Source organism: Mustelus asterias, chromosome 18 (genome assembly GCF_964213995.1).
Source record: "Mustelus asterias chromosome 18, sMusAst1.hap1.1, whole genome shotgun sequence".
In the NCBI taxonomy this organism is placed as follows: Eukaryota; Metazoa; Chordata; class Chondrichthyes; order Carcharhiniformes; family Triakidae; genus Mustelus; species Mustelus asterias.
The window spans coordinates 64,495,773-64,515,583 of NC_135818.1; the positions used below are offsets into that span (position 1 = coordinate 64,495,773).

The 19,811-nt window shown below is 40.7% G+C and overlaps 1 protein-coding gene across 3 annotated transcripts in view; it reads right to left on the minus strand.

The window, feature by feature from the left end:
* togaram1 (TOG array regulator of axonemal microtubules 1) overlaps positions 1-19,811 on the minus strand; it is a 105,244-nt gene that overhangs the window by 15,874 nt on the left and 69,559 nt on the right. For 2 of the 3 annotated variants that reach the window (XM_078234163.1, XM_078234162.1), the window contains 6 exons: positions 18,679-18,860; positions 16,851-17,007; positions 13,701-13,838; positions 4,597-4,753; positions 3,910-4,015; positions 539-774 (listed from right to left, as the gene is read on the minus strand). In XM_078234163.1, coding sequence (XP_078090289.1) covers positions 539-774; positions 3,910-4,015; positions 4,597-4,753; positions 13,701-13,838; positions 16,851-17,007; positions 18,679-18,860 — 976 coding nt within the window. The remainder of the gene's footprint in view (positions 1-538; positions 775-3,909; positions 4,016-4,596; positions 4,754-13,700; positions 13,839-16,850; positions 17,008-18,678; positions 18,861-19,811) is intronic. The other variant, XM_078234164.1, reaches the window with a different exon arrangement.

Below are 19,811 nucleotides of genomic sequence, written 5' to 3' on the forward strand. Positions count from 1 at the left end.
AGTGAATTGGGAAAAAAAGTCACTGATAATGAACATGGTAGGTTTAGGGGCACAAGAAAGAAAAAGCTTCTTTAAGTTACTATTTTTTTTAAAAGAAGACACTTAACTTGAGGCCAAATAAAAAGTGCAAAAATGTTATTTAACAACCTCACACTCAAGCTGAAAAACTATTCCAGTTATGATTGAAAAAAGGTTTCACATGTTCATGCTCTGGAGAATCAGATATAGACAAGGGAGCAAAGAGTTGATGTCTGCCTTATCCAGGAACATCATGTGCTGGAAAACTGGAAAGACTCAATAATACTGGGAAAAAGATGCCTGATTTCACTTCTCTTTTAACTCAATGAAATTAGATTATTGCACAGAATAAAACACATAAAAACATAAAATAAGGTTTAATGTTCACAATCGACCCCATTGATTTCTATGAAGGATATCAACTATAATCATTAACAAGATTCAAAAGGAATGCATTAAACACAGAAATAATAACATTCTTTTGTTAAAATGTATATATTAAAATAAGAGTTATATTTACTTCTGTCCACCATTTATTAAGGATAAAAGGGCACGTGCTGGGCTAACATTCATGACCATTGCATTCAGTGCTTTGTCCACATCCTCTCGTATGAAGGCATTAGATTCACTTGCTTTGTGCAAGAGGATTTTAACAGTGTTGTCCAGTTCCTGATCCATATTCTTCTTGAACATTGTGAACATGTCCCCCAAACAAAGCACTGCTACTCGTGAAACGCCAGAGCGTAGATTTTTCACCTGCAAGTAGGAAACACAGAATTAGTTCAGGGTTAATTCTGAATTATGCAGCTGGACTAGTAACCCAAAGGGTAATGATCCAGAAAGATGAGGGCAAATTCCACCATTGCAGCTAGGCAATTTAAATTCAATAATGTAAACAAACCTAAAGTAAAAAATTAGTATCAGGAATGAAACTACTGGATTGTTGTTAAAAACCCATCTGCCTCAAGGCCACAAAGAAAATCAACTGTCCTTACCAGGTCTGGCCAACTATGAGCCACAGCAATATGCTTGACACTAAACTTCTCTCTTACCAGCAGCCACTTAGTTATATTCCAGAAGGCAACTCACTACAATCCTCTCAAAGTTAATTAGGGATAGGTATTAAATGTTGACTTTGCCAGCAATGCCCAGATTCCCTTGACTTAATAAAAAATAATTCTGATGATGTAGCTTATGGAAATTCTATTGCTAAATTAAGTACCAATTCAATATATTCAAGAGGAAGGGACAGAAGGGAAGGGATGTGCATTTATTTTACACCCTTAGCATTCACAGCATGATCTGTGATGTTTAACAGACAATTAATTACTTTTGAAGTGAATCACGATTATGCAGGTAAAAACAGCAAATTAGAATCACAGCTAGATAACCTGTTCTGCTTGTGTAAGGAAGAATGGTGGCCAACACATTAATCATGGGAGACAGGTGAACAAGCAGACAGAGATTGGAATCTACTGAAGTACCAACCTACATTTTAGACTGCACTATTTCTGGCCAGAATGGAGATAGTTAGGAAATTTCTCCAGCCATTTACGTACTTGGAGGGGGATTTCATCTTTCAACCTTCTCCAGGTTTATTATACATCTAGGTATTGACTAGTGAAAATAAATTCCAAGCTGTGAGGGATGCAGCATTTAGGAAAATTTGAGGTTTGGTGTGCAATTAGAATGATTTTGCAAACATATGAAAAATATTGTCAATAAGTTCTATTTTTCAGATCACAGACCCAGTTTTGCATAGGATATAGGGTACAGAAACAGGCAATTTGGCTCAACCTGTCCATGCCAGTGTTAATGCTCTACTCAATCCTCCAATGTTTTCTTCTCTAAATCCATTGTCATGACCCATCTATTCCCTTCCCCTCATGTGACCCTAAACTGTTTGCTTCAACCCGTTTTAACCACTCATCAGGTAAATAAGTTTTTTTTGAATTCCATACTGGATTTCTTGGTGACTCTTATATTGATCGCCTCCATGCTCTTCCTAACAATTGAAAACATTCTCCGTTTGGTTTCATAATGGTTTTGCTATCTGTGGCACATCTTTTAGAGACTGATGTATTTTTACTCCGAGATCTTTTTGTTCATCTACCCCTACATTACTTGTAAGACGCAAGTTTAGATGGTAATGTCAGCTCTCTAATCTTCCTACCAAAATGTACTAACTCACATTTATCTGTATTAAACTTAATTTGCCAAATATTTGCCCATTTTGCAAGTTTACTAATGTCCTCCTATAATTTGTTGCAATCCTCCTCAATATTGACTTTTCCTTCCAGTGTGATGGAATCCACAAATTTAGAAATTGTATTTTTGATTCTGAAGTCCAAATTGTTAATGTAAATTGTCAACAGCAGTGGTCCCAGCATTGGTCCTTGTAGAACATCACTTTCTATCATCTGCCACATACCCTTGTAAGAAACTGGGGTCTTTAAGTGGTAGGTATTTTCTGCAATTTAGAAGATTTTCTAAACAGTACTGATTCTCTCTCTCTCTCGAAAGTGATTTTTAAACATTTTGACCCCTAAACTGTCTTGGTTCAGGCTGCCATGTTGACATTCCTAAGTTAAGATGGTGTCCTGTGTATCCCTTTATCTATGCAATCATTTAGAAAGAATCATATGACCCTCAGCAGGATGTAAATCAAAAAGCTGACCTTGAGCAGGCCACTCACCTGAAGAAGGGGCTTGGAGCTCCGAAAGCTTGTGTGGCTTTTGCTACCAAATAAACCGGTTGGACTTTAACCTGGTGTTGTTAAACTTCTTACTGTATACATTGGTCAGAATAGTTAGATAGATGCCACCAGTCCCCAAAAAAGGGTACGTATATTGGTGTTACACTGGTGATAGGGGCAAAGGTATTGGTGGGTGGCAGTGCCATTTGGGCAGTTGCCTTCTTCAGAAGAAAGATGGACCAGAGGAGGAGGAAGAATATTGAGCGATTGAGGGAAGAGTTGCCTGACACTTCGATTACTGAGTATAATGCTGTTATCACAAGCTGTTACGGGTCATATAAAAGTATATCATAACTAACTATTGTTTCTCAATAAACCATGTTAAAATTACTTGTGACTAGTAAACTATTGATGTGGGTATCTGTGGCTCCTGAACCTAGTTTATAATTCCTGGATCTGTTCTCTTGCATCCCCTCACTCCACATGATCCAATCTTAATCTTTAGTCTATTATGGGTTAACGTATGGAAAACCCTTTGAAAATCCAGATAAACCACATCCGCTACATTACTGTCTAATCTCTGCAAAAATAATAAAATTTGATCTTTTGAAATCCACCCTGACTATTCATTATTATATTTCTCATTTCTAGATTTCTACTCTTTAGTAAAAATTCCATTATTTTCCTACCACCAATGTTAAACTAACTAGTTTATAATTCCTGGATCTGTTCTCTTGCATTAGCTATCCACCATTCCTTTGGCACATACCTTTTCAAACAAATTATTAAATGTGTGTAATAATGCCTCTATTATCTCTTCCCTTGATTCTTTTGAAATATGTGGATGCATCCATGTGGCGCAGGGGTTTTGTCCTCAGTTTGTTTAGTTTTCTCATTACATCTCCTTTCATTAGTTTAAATGCACTTGACTTATTATTCAGCTCATCATTCAATGTGCTTCTTCCTGTTCTATCTCCCTGATTAACACTAAAACAACATTATTAAACATTCCTACCATCGCTCTATTGTTACCCGTGGTATTATCCCGTGTATCCCTTTATGGTTCTATTTCTATCACAGTCGTCCTTTTTTGTTGACACTGAAATTTTTTTGGAACACATTTCATTGTGGTTCCAGACATTAAATACAGGTAGTATGGTTATTAAGTTCTTATGAGAAAACATTAAAATAACAACCTCTTGAACAACTGCAAAGACGGCCTCATGAAGTCTCAATGTTAATAAATCCATGTGGTGTGTAGACAGACATCGAATACAATTGATGCCTTCAATTTTCTTCTCCCTATGAAGGAATACAAAAACTGAATCAGTAATACTAAATTAAGTTCCAAGTATCAATGAGAAACTATGAATGCCAAAGAAAACCAAAACTATTTTTAAGAATTGTAGGACACAATGTCATCCAATGTAATGCAATGTTTAAATAAAGAAAGATGGGGCGGAGGTGGGGAAATTAATGTTTTTATTATAAGTACACCACCCCCATTTATTTAATGTGTTCTTCAGAACTTTTACTGAAGGGGTATCAAATCAGGTCTCAGGCCTACTTATGACACAGTTTCTCATTTTCTGTGGAACTACTCTGGAATGCACTTAATTGACAAGACATTGAAGCAGTCCAGAAGAAAACCTAAGGTTTTGGGCTATAGCGCCTATTTTAAATAAGTGAATGTGTGCACTTTAAATAAGACCATTAGAAATGAAGGTGATAATATCTTACTCTGCTGACCACTAGATATCTAAACTTAGTTTTATTATACTAGCTTTAACATAGAAAATAGAAAATATTGGCTGATATATCATGCAACTGCAATACAGAATAATCTTAATGAAGAAAATTCTAATGTTAATGTAATTCCATACCAGTCTTCATCAGCTAAAAGTTTGAGAGCTTCTGAGAGTGCAAGGTCTGGTTTGGTAAAAGGTCTCAATTCGGAAGGATCTACAACATCTGGACTTGGCAAAACCGATGGCGTTTGATCCCTTTGAGATGATCTGGGACCTGGAGCATTCTCCCCCCCTATTAGAGTAAAAGAACATTTTAATTTTGTGAATTAACATTCTGATATTCAGCTTAATTGTAAACAATAATTTTGGATCTAATTTTAAATGACTCAATGTTCGAGAATCTGTAAAGACATAAGAATTAAAATGTACTTTGAAGCAAGGATTCTATTTTGCAATAAAGACAAAAATTGTGTTCTTAATGTCCTGGGAAAGCTTGAAACTACATTATTAGATGTCATGTGAGTGCACCTTTAAGACAGTTTTATTAAAAATCATGCAGCTTACAGCTTCAACGATGTCATGGGGAGTGGTGGAGTTAAACTGTGGCAGGAAGGTAATAGGGCTTTTAGTTTCATTTGTGGCAGTCAGGTGATAGGGTTTTTTTCCTTTGGGCTTTCAGTTTCGTTTTGGGAAGTGTGTTGGAAACAGTTCAGCGGCAAGCTAAGAAGCAGTCTCTCTCTCTCCCTGTTTGGTTCTGAAACTATCAGTTAGCTGAAGGAGAAGCTTATTTCCACACTGCCTTAAAGAAGCTGTGTTTTGGGAAACAGATTCAACAAAAACCTCTTCTGAGTTTCTTCACAAGGGATTTTCAGCATTCAACCCAGGAGGCTGGATACCCCACAAGTGGGCATTAACCTATGCTGTAGTGTGTTTATTTGGAGGGTTTTGTGTATTGGATGTTGGCTTTGGTTGGAACACATTAGAGATTGTTCTTTAAGAGTTATACATTATCGTGGTTGTTGTGTTCCTTGTTTGTAATTGTTAAAAGTTCTTGCTAATTGTCTTACTATACATTCAACAATATTCCTAATTAAACTTTGTTTTGATAAAAAGCTCCTCGTGGGTCAGTTGAATCACACCCGAAATGAAACCTCATGCTCATCCTAGCCAAATTCAACATAAAACGTTACAGGTCAGGCGAACTTCATAGAACACCTTGAAGTATCCAACCTGACTTGTAACATAGGTTAAAAGTGGCCATTCTAAAAATATATTTTTGGTGTTTTGTAAAAGAAGCTTCACTACAGAATCTTTTTGATTTTGAAAGTAATGTCTCATGTAAAAAAATATTTTCCTGCCTATCAGAGAATGATATAGCACAGAATGGGCCATTTGGCCCATAATTCTGGTCTCAGTTCTTTAGTACAGCTAACTAATTAATTCCACTACACTGCTCATTTCACATGGCACAATCATTTTTTCAAGCATTTGTCCAAATCCTCTTTTCAACATTACCACTGGATGTGCTTCCACCACCCCATTCATCAACTATAGCTTTGAGGATAGATTGGAGGGGTTGGGACTATTTCCCTTGGAGAAAAGAAGGCTGAGAGGAGACTTGATAAAGGTATTTAAGATCCTGAGGGATATGGACAGGAAAAATATTGAGAAACTGTTCCCACTCAAGACAGCATCAAGAACCAGATTCTAAATAGTTGGCAAAAGAAGTAAAAGTACGTGAGGAAAAAGTTTTTAACCCAGAGGGTATCTCGAGTCTGGAACAAACTTCTGGAGATAGTGGTAGAGGCAGGTTTGATTGAGGTATTCAGACAGGAGTTCAATTCCCTTTTGAGATGAAAGAATGTGTAAGGTTTTGGAGATAACAAAGAACAATACAGCACAGGAACAGGTCCTTCGGCCTTCCAAGCCTGCGCTGCTCATTGCCCACGAGACCATTCTTTTGTATCCCTCTATTCCCAGTCTGTTCATGTGGCTATCTAGATAAGTCTTAAACGATCCCAGCGTGTCCACCTCAATTACCTTGCTTGGCAGTGCATTCCAGGCCCCCACCACCCTCTGTGTAAAATACGTCCCCCTGACATCTGTGTTAAACGTTGCCCCCCTCACCTTGAACCTGTGACCCCTTGTGTTCGTCACCTCCGACCTGGGAAAAAGCTTCCCACTGTTCACCCTATCTATGCCCTTCATAATTTTATACACCTCTATTAGGTCGCCCCTCATCATCGTCTTTCCAGGGAGAACAACCCCAGTTTACCCAATCTCTCCTCATAGCTAAGACCCTCCATACCAGGCAACATCCTGGTAAACCTTCTCTGTACTCTCTCCAAAGCCTCCACATCCTTCTGGTAGTGTGGCGACCAGAACTGGACGCAGTATTCCAAATGTGGCCCAACCATCGTTCTATACAGCTGCAACATCATATGCCAACTTTTATATTCTATGCCCCATCCAATAAAGGCAAGCATGCCGTATGCCTTCTTCACCACCCTCTCCACCTGTGCTGCCACCTTTAAGGATCTGTGGACTTGTACACCCAGGTCCCTCTGTGTGTCTATACTCCTGATGGTTCTGCCGTTTATTGTATAGCTCCCCCTTACATTAGATCTACTGAAATGCATCACTTCACATTTATCTGGATTAAATTCCATCTGCCATTTCTCCGCCCAATGTTCCAGCCTATCTATATCCTGCTGTACTCTCTGACAATGTTCATCACTATCCGCAACTCCAGCAATCTTCGTGTCATCCGCGAACTTACTGATCACACCAGTTACATCTTCCTCCAAATCATTTATATATATCACAAACAGCAGAGGTCCCAGTACAGAGCCCTGCAGAACACCACTAGTCACAGACCTCCAACCGGAAAAAGACCCCTCCACTGCTACCCTCTGTCTTCTATGGCTAAGCTAGTTCTCCACCCATCTAGCTAGCTCACCTTTTATCCCGTGAGGTTTAACCTTTTGCACCAGCCTGCCATGAGGGACCTTGTCAAACGCATTACTAAAATCCATATAGACGACATCCACGGCCCTTCCCTTGTCAACCGTTTTTGTCACCTCCTCAAAAAACTCAACCAAATTTGTGAGGCATGACCTCCCTCGTACAAAACCATGCTGTCTATCGCTAATGAGATTATTCAGTTCTAAATGCGCATATATCCTCTCTCTAAGAATCTTCTCCAACAACTTCCCTACCACGGACGTCAAGCTCACCGGCCTATAATTTCCCGGGTTATCCTTGCTACCCTTCTTAAATAACGGGACCACATTTGCTATCCTCCAATCCTCTGGGACCTCACCTATGTCCAGTGAAGAGACAAAGATTTCTGTTAGAGGCCCAGCAATTGCATCTCTCGCCTCCCTGAGGAGTCCAGGATAGATGCCATCCGACCCTGGAGATTTGTCTGTCTTGATGTTTCCTAAAAAACCTAACACTTCCTCCCTTGTAATTGAGATTTTTTCTAACGGGTCAACACATCTCTCTGAGACAATACCAGTCATCATGTCCCTCTCCTTTGTGAATACTGATGCAAAGTATTAGTTTAGGATCTCGCCCACTTCCTTTGGTTCCAAGCATAATTCCCCTCCTTTGTCCCTGAGAGGTCCGATTCTTTCCCTAACAACCCTCTTGTTCCTAATGTATGCATAAAATGCCTTAGGATTCTCCTTAATCCTGTCTGCCAAGGACATTTCGTGACCCCTTTTTGCCCTTCTAAGTCCCTGTTTGAGTTATTTTCTACTTTCTCTGTATTCCTCCAGTGCTCCATCTGTTTTTAGCTGCCTGGACCTCATGTATGCCTCTTTTTTCTTTTTGATTAGACCCACAATTTCACTGGTTATCCATGGCTCTTGAATCCTACCTTTCCTATCCTTCCACTTTACAGGCACATGTCTGTCCTGCAGTCCTATCAACTGCTCCTTAAAAGACTCCCAAATGCCAGATGTGGATTTACCCTCGAACAGCCTCTCCCAATCAACAGCCACCAAATCCTGCCTAATCTGGCTGTAGTTAGTCTTCCACCAATTTAGTACCTTGCCCACAGGACAACACTCATCTTTTTCCATTACTATCCTAAAGTTTCCAGAATTGTGGTCACTATTTGCCACATGTTCCCCTCCTGCAACTTTGATGACCTGATCGGGCTCATTCCTCAGTACTAGGTCCAGTATAGCCCCTCTCTAGTTGGACTGTCAACATATTGTTCCAAAGAACCTTCCTGTACGCATTTTATAAATTCTTCCCCGTCCAGGCCCCCAGCCCTAAGCGATTTCCAGTCTATGTGAGGGAAATTAAAATCTCCCAATACAACAACCCTATTTTTTCTGCGTCTGTCCAGAATCTCCTTACATATCCGTTCCTCAACTTCCTGTGGGCTGTTGGGAGGCCTGTAGTATACCCCCAGCATAGTGACTGCGCCCTTCCTGTTTCTGAGCTCCACCTGACCCTTCCATATTGTCCACCCTCTGTACCGCTGTAATATGCTCCCTAACCAGCATTGCTACTCCCCCACCTCTCCTCGCCCCTCCTCTGTCTCGCCTGAAACACTTATACCCTGGAATATTCAGCTGCCAGTCCTGTCCTTCTTTTAACCAAGTCTCCGTCACTGCAACCACATCCAAGTTCCGCGCAAGCATTAAGGCTCTAAGCTCGTCTGTCTTGCCCGTGACGCTCCTTGCATTGAAGCAGATGCACTCCAGACCTCCAGGCCCACTGAGGTCATTCTCCTCCAGAATGCCCTTCCACTTAGATAGCCTTGTCTTGGCCCCAACCTCGTCCCCAGCCTCTATGCTTATTGACCTATTGTTCTGATCCCCACCCCCCTGCCACATTAGTTTAAACCCACCCGAACTACACTAGCAAAACTCCCAGCTAGGATATTCCTGCCCCTCCAGTTTAGGTGCAACCCGTCCTTCTTGTACAGGTGCCATCCTCTCTTGAAGACTTCCCAGTGATCCACGAATTCGAAACCCTCCCTCCTGCACCAGTCCTTTAGCCACACGTTCAGCTGTTCAGTCTCCCTGTTCTTAGCCTCACTAGCTTGTGGCACTGGGAGATCGCTACCCTAGAGGTCTTGCTTTTCAGCCTACTACCCATCTCCCTGAATTGCTCTCACAGGACCTCCCTGCTCTTTCTGCCTACGTCATTTGCACCAATGTGGACAATGACGTCTGTCTGGTTACCCGCCTTTTTTAGGATGCTTCCTACCCGCTCAGAGACATCCAGGACCCCGGCACCAGGGAGGCAGACTACCATCCTGGAGTCTCGTTCACGCGCACAGAACCGCCTGTCTGTGCCTTTAACCATTTCATCCCCCACTACTATTGCTCTCCTGGTTCCCCTCTTTCCCTTCTGAGCCACAGAGCCCGATTCCGTGCCAGTGACCTGGTCACCGTGGCTTACCCCTGGAGGGTCATCCCCCCCCCCCACTATCCAAAATGGTATACTTATTTCGGAGGGGGACAACCACAGGGGATACCATCACTGACTGCTCTCTCCCCTCCTCTCCTAAGGTAGGAGAGTGGGATTAAGTAGAATGCTCATCCAGAGAGCCAGTGCAAACCCGAAGGGCCAAATGGCCTTCTGCATTGTAAAGATTCTGTGCTTCAGAAGGTGCCTTCCAGATCGCAACAATTTCTTGTGTAAAACAATGCTGCTTCGTATTGACTCTGGTACTCTTAAAGTCACCTTAGAGCTGTGGTCTCCAAACAGTCGATCACGATCAGCAGGTCAATCCTAGAATCTCAAAAAGTCAATTGTCATTGGCTGCCAAACTGCTGCCGAAAATGCGCAGGAACTTGGGCTTCTCGTGATGATGAGTGAATCTGATGAATCGCAGACACCAAAACAACGGGTGAAGACAAAATGATGCTTCACTTCTTCACAATCCCCCCTTTCATGCTCCACCCTTGCACAGCTTCTACCATCACAGGTCCATCCCCAACCAGGCCCCAATCCCTGGGCCCTACCCAGCTATTCCCAACACCCCCCCCCAACCCCTTGGCACTGCGCTCCAGGTGGGCCCTGCCCAGCTACATCCTGAGCATGCCCCCACTCCCCTCCCAGCCATCACACCTAGTCTCCAGTAGTGATTCTCACCGGGCTTGTGACTTGCCTGAGGGTCAGAAGATCCTGGTAGCTGGGAGAATCCGGCATCAAATGGGCAATGTATACTTAAATACTACTTTTAAAAGCTAATTGGCCTCGCATCCTTTCTGGGTGCAATCTGGTTTGCGTCAGTAGAAAGGGTCTGGGACGATTGCAGGCCCAAAACCAGTTTATAGATCCGCACACTATTTTCCGGGATGGCCAGGAACGGTGAGACCAGAAAACCGCCTCCAAGGAGTTTTACAGTATAAGAACCACTCAAATGAATATTAGCTCATGTGATTTCCCCAGCCAAAAGCCAGAGTTCATTGCTTTCACGTAGGTGTTGGCATTCAGCTGGCTGAAAACCAGAATTGTTTGTAGCATTTGCTTTTAAGTTGGTGCTGACTACATGATGAAGTAGGTACACAGAGACCGAGTTCTATCGGCAATGGGACCAAAGTCTTCCAGCAGAGGCAAGCTTTGGGTACAGGCTGCTCTGCCTGGAGGGGCCTGCTTCTTGGAGGCTCACCAGTTGGATCATAAAACATCAGATTGACTAGTTCGCAAAGGCATATAGGGATTTCAAAATGTTCATGAGTCATGTGACCTTGCTTCTCCACAATGATTTCCATAGAAATATTTATCCAGCACCTGGAATTAGCTTTGACTTCAGGGCTGATCTGAAAAAACTACCATCTACATCGAGGGTCTGGTGCTTAGGAAGCCATGGTCTCGGCAGACCCACTGACTCTGTTCGCAAGGTGACCTTATCGGATGCAAATGACATCCCAGTGGTTCCCTATAAAGCAGGTCCGGACAGTCCCAGATGTGATATTAGTCTATTAGCAGCTCTGTGGGCATAATGAGTTATGACGTGCCAATTTCGAGGTCTTCTGTGATTATAGAGGGTCTCTGTACAATGAGGTGAGAGATTTCAGAAGCTGCGCAAGGACTTATTTTGTTCTTGTAACCTCTGGGGATAGCTCCCAACAAACAGCCAACCCTGCAGCAGTCATCTTATTAATTCAGCAGGAAATTCCTTTTTAAAAAGTAATAAGGATAAAGTTTTGAATGTATAATATTGGGGTACTTCTCATGTTGTTGGAACCCAACACCATACTTCACTAAATGCCAATTAATTGTGCCCCAGGTTTTCTCCAAACGTTACTCCACCACCATTAGGGTGATTGGTCTGGTTTACGCCCCTCTTCTTTTTATAATTTGTAAAAGTTTGTAATCTTCCCAGTCCTCTGGCATGAATCCCAAAGTGTGGAGATGCCGGCGTTGGACTGGGGTAAACACAGTAAGAGTTTTAAAAACACCAGGTTAAAGTCCAACAGGTTTTTGGTAGCAAATGCCATTAGCTTTCGGAGCGCTGCTCCTTCGTCAGATGGAGTGGATATCTGCTCTCAAACAGGGCACAGAGACACAAAATCAAGTTACAGAATACTGATTAGAATGCGAGTCTCTACAGCCAACCAGGTCTTAAAGATACAGACAATGTGAGTGGAGGGAGCGTTAAGCACAGGTTAAAGAGATGTGTATTGTCTCCAGACAGGACAGCCAGTGAGATTCTGCAAATCCAGGAGGTTACTGATAGTGTGACATAAATCCAAGATCCCGGTTTAGGCTGTCCTCATGTGTGCAGATCTTGGCTATCAGTTTCTGCTCAGCGACTCTGCGCTGTCATGTGTCGTGAAGGCCGCCTTGGAGAATGCTTACCCGAAGATCAGAGGCTGATCTTCTGCCTCTTTTCAGCCTCTGATCTTCGGGTCAGCGTTCTCCAAGGCGGCCTTCACGACACACGACAGTGCAGAGTCGCTGAGCAGAAACGGATAGCCAAGTTCCGCACACGAGGACAGCCTAAACCGGGATCTTGGATTTATGTCGCACTATCAGTAACCCCACAGCTTGCCTCCTGGACTTGCAGAATCTCACTGGCTGTCCTGTCTGGAGACAATCCACATCTCTTTAACCTGTGCTTAATGGTCCCTCCACTCACATTGTCTGTATCTTTAAGACCTGGTTGGCTGTAGAGATTCGCATTCTAATCAGTATTCTGTAACTTGATTTTGTGTCTCTGTGCTCTGTTTGAGAGCAGATATCCACTCCATCTGACGAAGGAGCAGCGCTCCGAAAGCCAATGGCATTTGCTACCAAATAAACCTGTTGGGCTTTAACCTGGTGTTTTTAAAACTCTTACTATGAATCCCAAAGCCAAGGAAGATTGGAGGATTGTCGCCAGGCCTTCACATATTTCTATCCTTCCTTTCCTCAGTAACCTAGAATGCATACCATAATTTAACTTTGAATACTATCAACTATTTAAGTGCATACTCATTATCTATTTTTTGTCCTATCCAATATTGCTACTCACTCCTCCTCTGAGGAACACTGACTACATCCTCTCTACTGGTGAAGAGAGATGTAAAATACTCATTTAGTACCTCAACTATTTCCTCTGGCTCCACAAGAAATCTCCTTTTTGGTCCCCAATTGTCCCCACACTTACTTTGACCTTTCTTTTATTACTTACATGTTTATAAAAGATTCTTGGGTTTCCTTTTAATGTTATGTTTTAGATCACATCTGTAATCTCCAATTTTGTATAAAGCACCTGTCACCAGGGGTTGCACATCTTAAATGTCAACAGACCATGTTTTTTTTAAAAACAGATACTGACTGACATGTTTTACATTATATGTTTTATTAATGACCAATGTGACCTGTACTGAATTTCATCGCTACAGGATAAATGAAAAGAGACTGAAGTTAAGTTAGTAAACTACAGGAAGAATAAAGCAGAAAACAAAAACAGAAAGATGGGAAATGGAGAAATTAATGTGGAGTAAAAAAAGCAGGAAGCAGAATTGCTGAAATAAAACTAGATAGTGTCATTTAATAGAATGCAAAACCATCAGCTAGATTTATATTTTCATGTCTACACTCATGGAAAGCATCAAATTTGAACTCCAACCATATACATGAAACAATTCTGGATTCCTTCACCATGATCCATTCCACTTCTACAGTTCAATTGTACAGTCTGGAGGGAGGGTTTCATATTCCATCATATATTCTATTTCAGGTCTTAATTCTTACTTACAGATTAAACAGTTTCTTCTTACCAGAACTTGGTGAGCTGGAAGTTCGATTTTTCCTCGTACCAGTGCTGTGTTTGAGTTGCAAAGGACTAAGTGTGGCTATTTCTACGGGTGAGGATTCAGTTTTCAACTTAAGGAAAACATCATTGCTGTTGCTCAAACCTAAATTAAAAGGAAAATGGTCTCTGAAGTTTAATTTTAAGGGCAATGTTTAAAAAAATTATATACTTGCAAATCACAATTCACTCCTCCAATGGTCTTGAAAATGTATATAATTCAAAGCATGTAACAGCACAGTCAAAGTGAAGTTCATTAATTTGCAATCGTAAGAATTGTACCAAAATGCCTCTCTTCAAGAAACAAGAACTTAATTCCTGGCTAAAATTTCCACCATTTAAATTCTTCATGCTAATATTGATGAAGCCTACATTCTCTCACCAACTTTCCTTCCTTTCTACAGATGAACTGGCTCAAAATGTAGAAAATCTCTTAATAAACCATTGGCACATTGAGAAAGTAACCAATACGCACAACCAAAAGTATATTGTATAATGGAAACCATCCAACAAAATAACTGTTTATGAAGCTTATCCAAAATATTAAATGCATACAATTTTTTGCTAGACCAACAACTGAATAGTAGCAAGGAGAAATTAAAATAAATGAAGTGGGAGTATTCTGCAATACACTTAATTAATTATTAACTCCTTGGGTGTTGCCAATAAGACCAATTCACCAGAACTCTCTCTTTTGGGCCAAACAATCGCTTTATGGGGTAAACAGAGTTTCCAATGTTGTGCTGAAAATGAGGTGGTAAATAAAAAGCTTGATAATCGCTTCAAAGATACTAACAGGTTAATTTTCCATGTTCGAAGTCTTGGTTGCTGAAATTCCCAAAGTTCTGAGGAAAATGGATGCTGAGCCAAAATCAGGAGGAGTGTCCGAAAACTTGGTCAAATAGGCGATACTTTCAAAAGGAGACATCAAGGAGTGGAGGCAGAAGGATTTACAAAGAAAATTCTACAGTGTAGAACCTAGGCTGCTGCAGGCACAGTCATCAAAAGTGAGGCAAAAGGATGAAGGGAGCTGTGTGCAAGAGGCCAGAGTCAGCAGACCAGAGTGTTCAGCACTGGGGAGCTGTTGCGGTGCTGGAGAAACTAAGAACTATGGAGTTGGAACAGCATGAAGGGATTAAAACGCTATCAAGAATTTTAAATGCAAGGCATCTCTGACTAGGAACTAATGATGTACAATGAAGATGGGAATGTTGATTTAGCGGGGTGCGGTGGATAGAAAAAGAGTAGAGTTTTCACCAAGAGGAAAGTTAAGGCAAGATAGGATGCTAACAAGGTTAGCATTGCATTAGTCAGATGGAGGTGACGAAGTCATATATGAGGTTTTCAGTGGTAAAGTGGGTTGAGGTGGGGGCAGGCACAAGCAATGTTGGAAATGGAATTAAGTCCTTAATGATGCAAAGGTCATGGTGTCTAAACCTCAGCTCAATATTGAATAAAATGCTGAAAATAAGAAAAGCTTGGCTCAGTATTGAGCAAAAAGAATGAAGTTTGTGAGCAGTGTATGGGTTTGAGGCAGACTTAACTTGATGTCTTTTGTATTCCCAATGCTTATCTGGAACAAGTTAGACTTAATGGCAGATAAGATTACAAGATAATTGTTTGTGCAGTTATCCAAAATATTAAATGCTTACAATTTTTGGGGAGATTTACAATTGACTAGTACCTCTAGTTTAGTAGTAAGGAGAAATTAACAGAACAGAGTTGGTGGAAGGATAGAGCAAGGTATCTTTGGTACACATGTGGGAGGTGGTCCCATGTCTACGGCAAAGGGGAATCTTATATTTGAGGGAGCCCCCCCAAGGATAGATTCTTAAGCACTCTGTTGGGGAAACTGCTGGTCAGAAGAAGGGAAGAAGTTGGGAGTTGGCATGGAGGACAGAAGGTGTGGTGCTGGAAAACCTGCAATGAGTTTCCTGAAGTCCAGTCTAATTCCTCTGACTCTGTTTTTTGACTAGCAGCCAGCCAGATTGAGATATTTCCGACCTGTAAGGCAGAAAACCTAGCAATCAAGAAGCAAAAAGGAGGGAGGAAAGAATGAGAAGCCTATGACATCAGAAAGGAAGAATCCAGACAGGACTTCAAGGGGAGAGAGATGGCACAGGGGACCTCCAGTGCAAAAGGAAGAGGGGAGGACACTGGGCAGGGCTTGAGGAGGGTTTGTAATTAAATGAGGCGGGCAATTGGGAGGGGTATCATAGAGGATACTGGGGGTGGGAGAGGTCCAATCGTTGGGAGAGAAGCAGGTTAATTTGAGGGGCTGGAAGTAAGCACTCCTGTGCCTTCTAGCCCACAGGCATTACTGTAAAGTAATCTACCCTTCAGCTGCCAAGTTTCTTGAACCCTGGGAAACTTGGCCAGTTGGCATTAAAAGTAAAACTCTACCTAAATTGGAGGCAGCTTCTTTATAAGGTTTTTATGCTGGACCCACCATTAAAACCTGAATCGGAACTTAGTTGGAGCTCAAACTCCAAGTTCAGAAGCTTTAACCCTTTACCACAGGGTTAAATTACCGTGTCTATGATCTCTCAGATAAAAATGAAATGAAACGAGGACAGTCTAACTGAACTTTAATGCAGGTTTCAGATAAGTCAATGCGCAGCGGTCAAGATTAAAGAACATGTACTGAATTAGGAAAGAGAAAGAAAAAAGATAGGGACAGCCATATGATCTTAAATTGTTTTTGTTAAATGTTTAACATATAAATACAAGATTACTTGCACCAATACTAATCACAAGTGGTGTTTAACTTAGCATTGGAAATTTATGTTAGCGTCACAACTGATGCTTCCTCATGGAAATCTTAAGATCACATGCAGTCTGTGTCAGCTTCGAGTTACCACAGGGGCTCAGTTGCAGAGAAAAAAAATTAAAGGGGCTGTGCATTGAACAAATTGCTTGCCAACTCCTAATAAAATTAGCCATTGGAAGCAACATACGAGATGAATTATGAATTAACTAGCCAGCGTGGAGCAAAGAACTCATTGAAGATGCTCACAAACTAATGATTAAATACATATTTGTAAGACTTTCCTATATAAAGTGAGAAAAAAGGCCACAGTTTACAAAAAACAGTAATTGATCTATATAGTAACTTTACTTTCAGTTCGTGTTTTGTCTGGATCCACGTTCCTTAGTCTTTCGTGTAATCCCTCTTCCTTCTTTGCATTATCGCCTTGTTCCTCTGAATGAGACTGTTGCATTCCTTCCCGTTTCCTTTGCTTCATTTTATCTCGAGTTGATTTTGACATGGAGATCTTTAGAAGAAAAATTGCATTTATATAACACCTTTCACAATCTCAAAACATCTCAAATCACTTTACAGCTGATTAATAACTTTTCAAGCAGTGTCATAGGCAACGTTGCAATATAGGAAACGCAGCAGTCAATTTGTGAACAGCAATGGGATAATGACAAGATAAATTTTTTTAGTAATATCGATTGAAGGATAAATACTGGCCAGAACATCTGGGTAAACTCCCCTACCATTTTTTGAAATAGGGCTATAGGTTCCTTTATACTCACCTGAGGGGGCAGAGTGTAGCATTCCTCAATTATGTGGTCTGGATTACGTTCACATGTATCTGGAGTAGAATTTGAATCCATGAGCTTCCGACCCTGAGACGAGGGTGCTATCCGCTGAGCCAGAACCTGACACTTAGTGTACTGAAATAACATCTCAGAAATATTCCTACGTTTTCTCAATCAATTGTTTTAACTTTAGTCCTTTGTAGGTGGGAAAATGTAGCCACTATTTTGTGCACTGCAAGGCTCTTAAACATCACTGATGAAGGAAATTTTCTGATATTTTAAGCCCCTCTGCTTGAGCTGAGGAATCCAGAGTCATGAGATCTGTAAAGAAATTTAAGGCTTGCTTAGGAAAAGCTACCGGAAGGACTCCCATGAAATTCCGTACCTCAGAGAATCGCAAGATAGAAGATTTCATGGGAGTTCTTCCAGTAGCTTTTGTGAAGCGACCCTTAAATTTCTTCACAAAATAAAAAAAAGAATGTGATATACCTTTGGATCTGTCCCAGAGGAAAAATTAATGAACCTGCCAAAATTTTGTAACATATGAGAACCTTTGGACAGGAAGTAGAACTGGGTTTAAAACATCAGTATAGCTTATAAAGACCTGCAAGTTGAGAGTGATTACTTTGTTGAGTTCTTAATATACAGTAAAATTTATTTTTGTTTACAAACATGAAATCTTGTCATATCACTCGGTGTTCGGATTTCTTTTTTAAATGAAGTTCCAGCAATTATTGCTTATGCTAACTGCCCTTAAAGACGGTGATAAAACACTTTATTGAATACAGCTGAGTGGCTGGATTGGAATCTATTAAACACTGATGGAATGAAAGTTTTGTCACTCTGCTGACTACATTGTTTTTGTAAATAAATGCGTTTTAGTCTCCAAGTTTCCTGTGAATATGATGCTACAACATAAATGGGTCAATTTAATTCAAAATGAATTTTAAGTAACAAGTTATGATGCATTAATGCAACAACAGTTGAGGCATTTAGCTCTGCATCAAATCTAAAATGAGAATGCTTGACGAATGCAGATATAATTTTTCTGTATAATATTTAAAATAGCAATGTGTATTACAGTGAATAGATTAGCAGTGTTTACTCCTTGACACCATAACAATATTGTAATATTGCTGAAAAAGAGACACATCACTGAGGGAGCCTTGACCAATCAAGAATTGATTTGCCAGCCAATTAGCACTCTTCTTTCATCCATTCTTGAATCTGTCCTGATGAGTGCAAGACAAAACGTTTCAACAGCATGTTGATTTTTCAGCAATACTCAAAGGTTCTGTACTATCAAACAGCTATTAATATTGTAACTTTTCTTGCATTCCAGTTCCTTAGTTTTAAACTGATCATTTCCCACTTGTTAAGTACTATTATAGCATTACCTCTCTCTCATTCTCTGAAGCATCAAAGACTGTTTGACTATTCTGAGGTACAGCCCTTCCATAAATTCCTGAAGGAGGATCCATTATTTGCTTTGTGTCACATATTTCGTCCCCATTGTCAAGCGATGGGATAACAGCTTGGCTGTATGTTAATGGAACTGACTGAGGACTTCCAAATACTCCTTATGGGAAGAAAGCAACAAAATGTCAAAGAGCTATCTTATTTTCGAAAATGCAATGCATGTCAATAAAGCAATGCAACTTCAATTTTACTGAATTAATAACAGAATATAATCCAGTCACAAAGAATGAACAACAGAAGCATTTTCATAGAACTATAGTATTCAATCATTAATAATATTGACCGTCTTGTACAACTCTGAATTCTATGCAACACAGGACTTTCATTGAACAGAATTAGGAGATTTTTCATCGCGCCTGTTTGGAAAACAAAGGTGGTTTTAAGGGATTTATATTTGTTTTAACGAACATTAGAAATAAGGTATAGTTTTAAGTGTTTCATTTAATGTTTGTGTGTCTGGAAGGGTAAAATCTACAGTTAGATTCATGCTGGACAAAAGTGTTTGTATGCGTGGAGGCTGGTTCAATTCAAACTGTACTTCCATTGTGCTTAGAGAGGATTGTATTCATGTATGTAAATATTAAGTAAATAAGGTAGCAGAAACATGTGTTCGGTGCTTAGCAACTGGGGGCCCCTCTCAAAGTAAAAAGACTTGTGGAATTTAGTTTTAATTGAATTTGCATGCAGTTGAAAATAGGACACCATCTCTCAACCATGCTAAGAAAAGACAAACTGGACAGGACAAGGGAGCTGCAAAGAGGCAGACTTCCCAAAGAACCAGAAATAGTCCATATAACCAGGGAATTGGGACAGAAAGAATACCTTAAGACTGCAGTCAAGAGAACAGAGACCAAGGTATTGTTCAGGAGAATTCAAGGGAAAAGCAGACAAAGGGCAGAATTTTATTGGCACGTCCGCCCGAGGTTCATATGATCCCGCCGAGGCCAACGGAGAATGCCGTTCTCCGAGCTTGCCTGCCATAGAGTCAGGACAGGCATGCCGGTAAAATTCCAACCAAAGTGTTTAAGTGAAAGAGACTGCTGCAGTAATA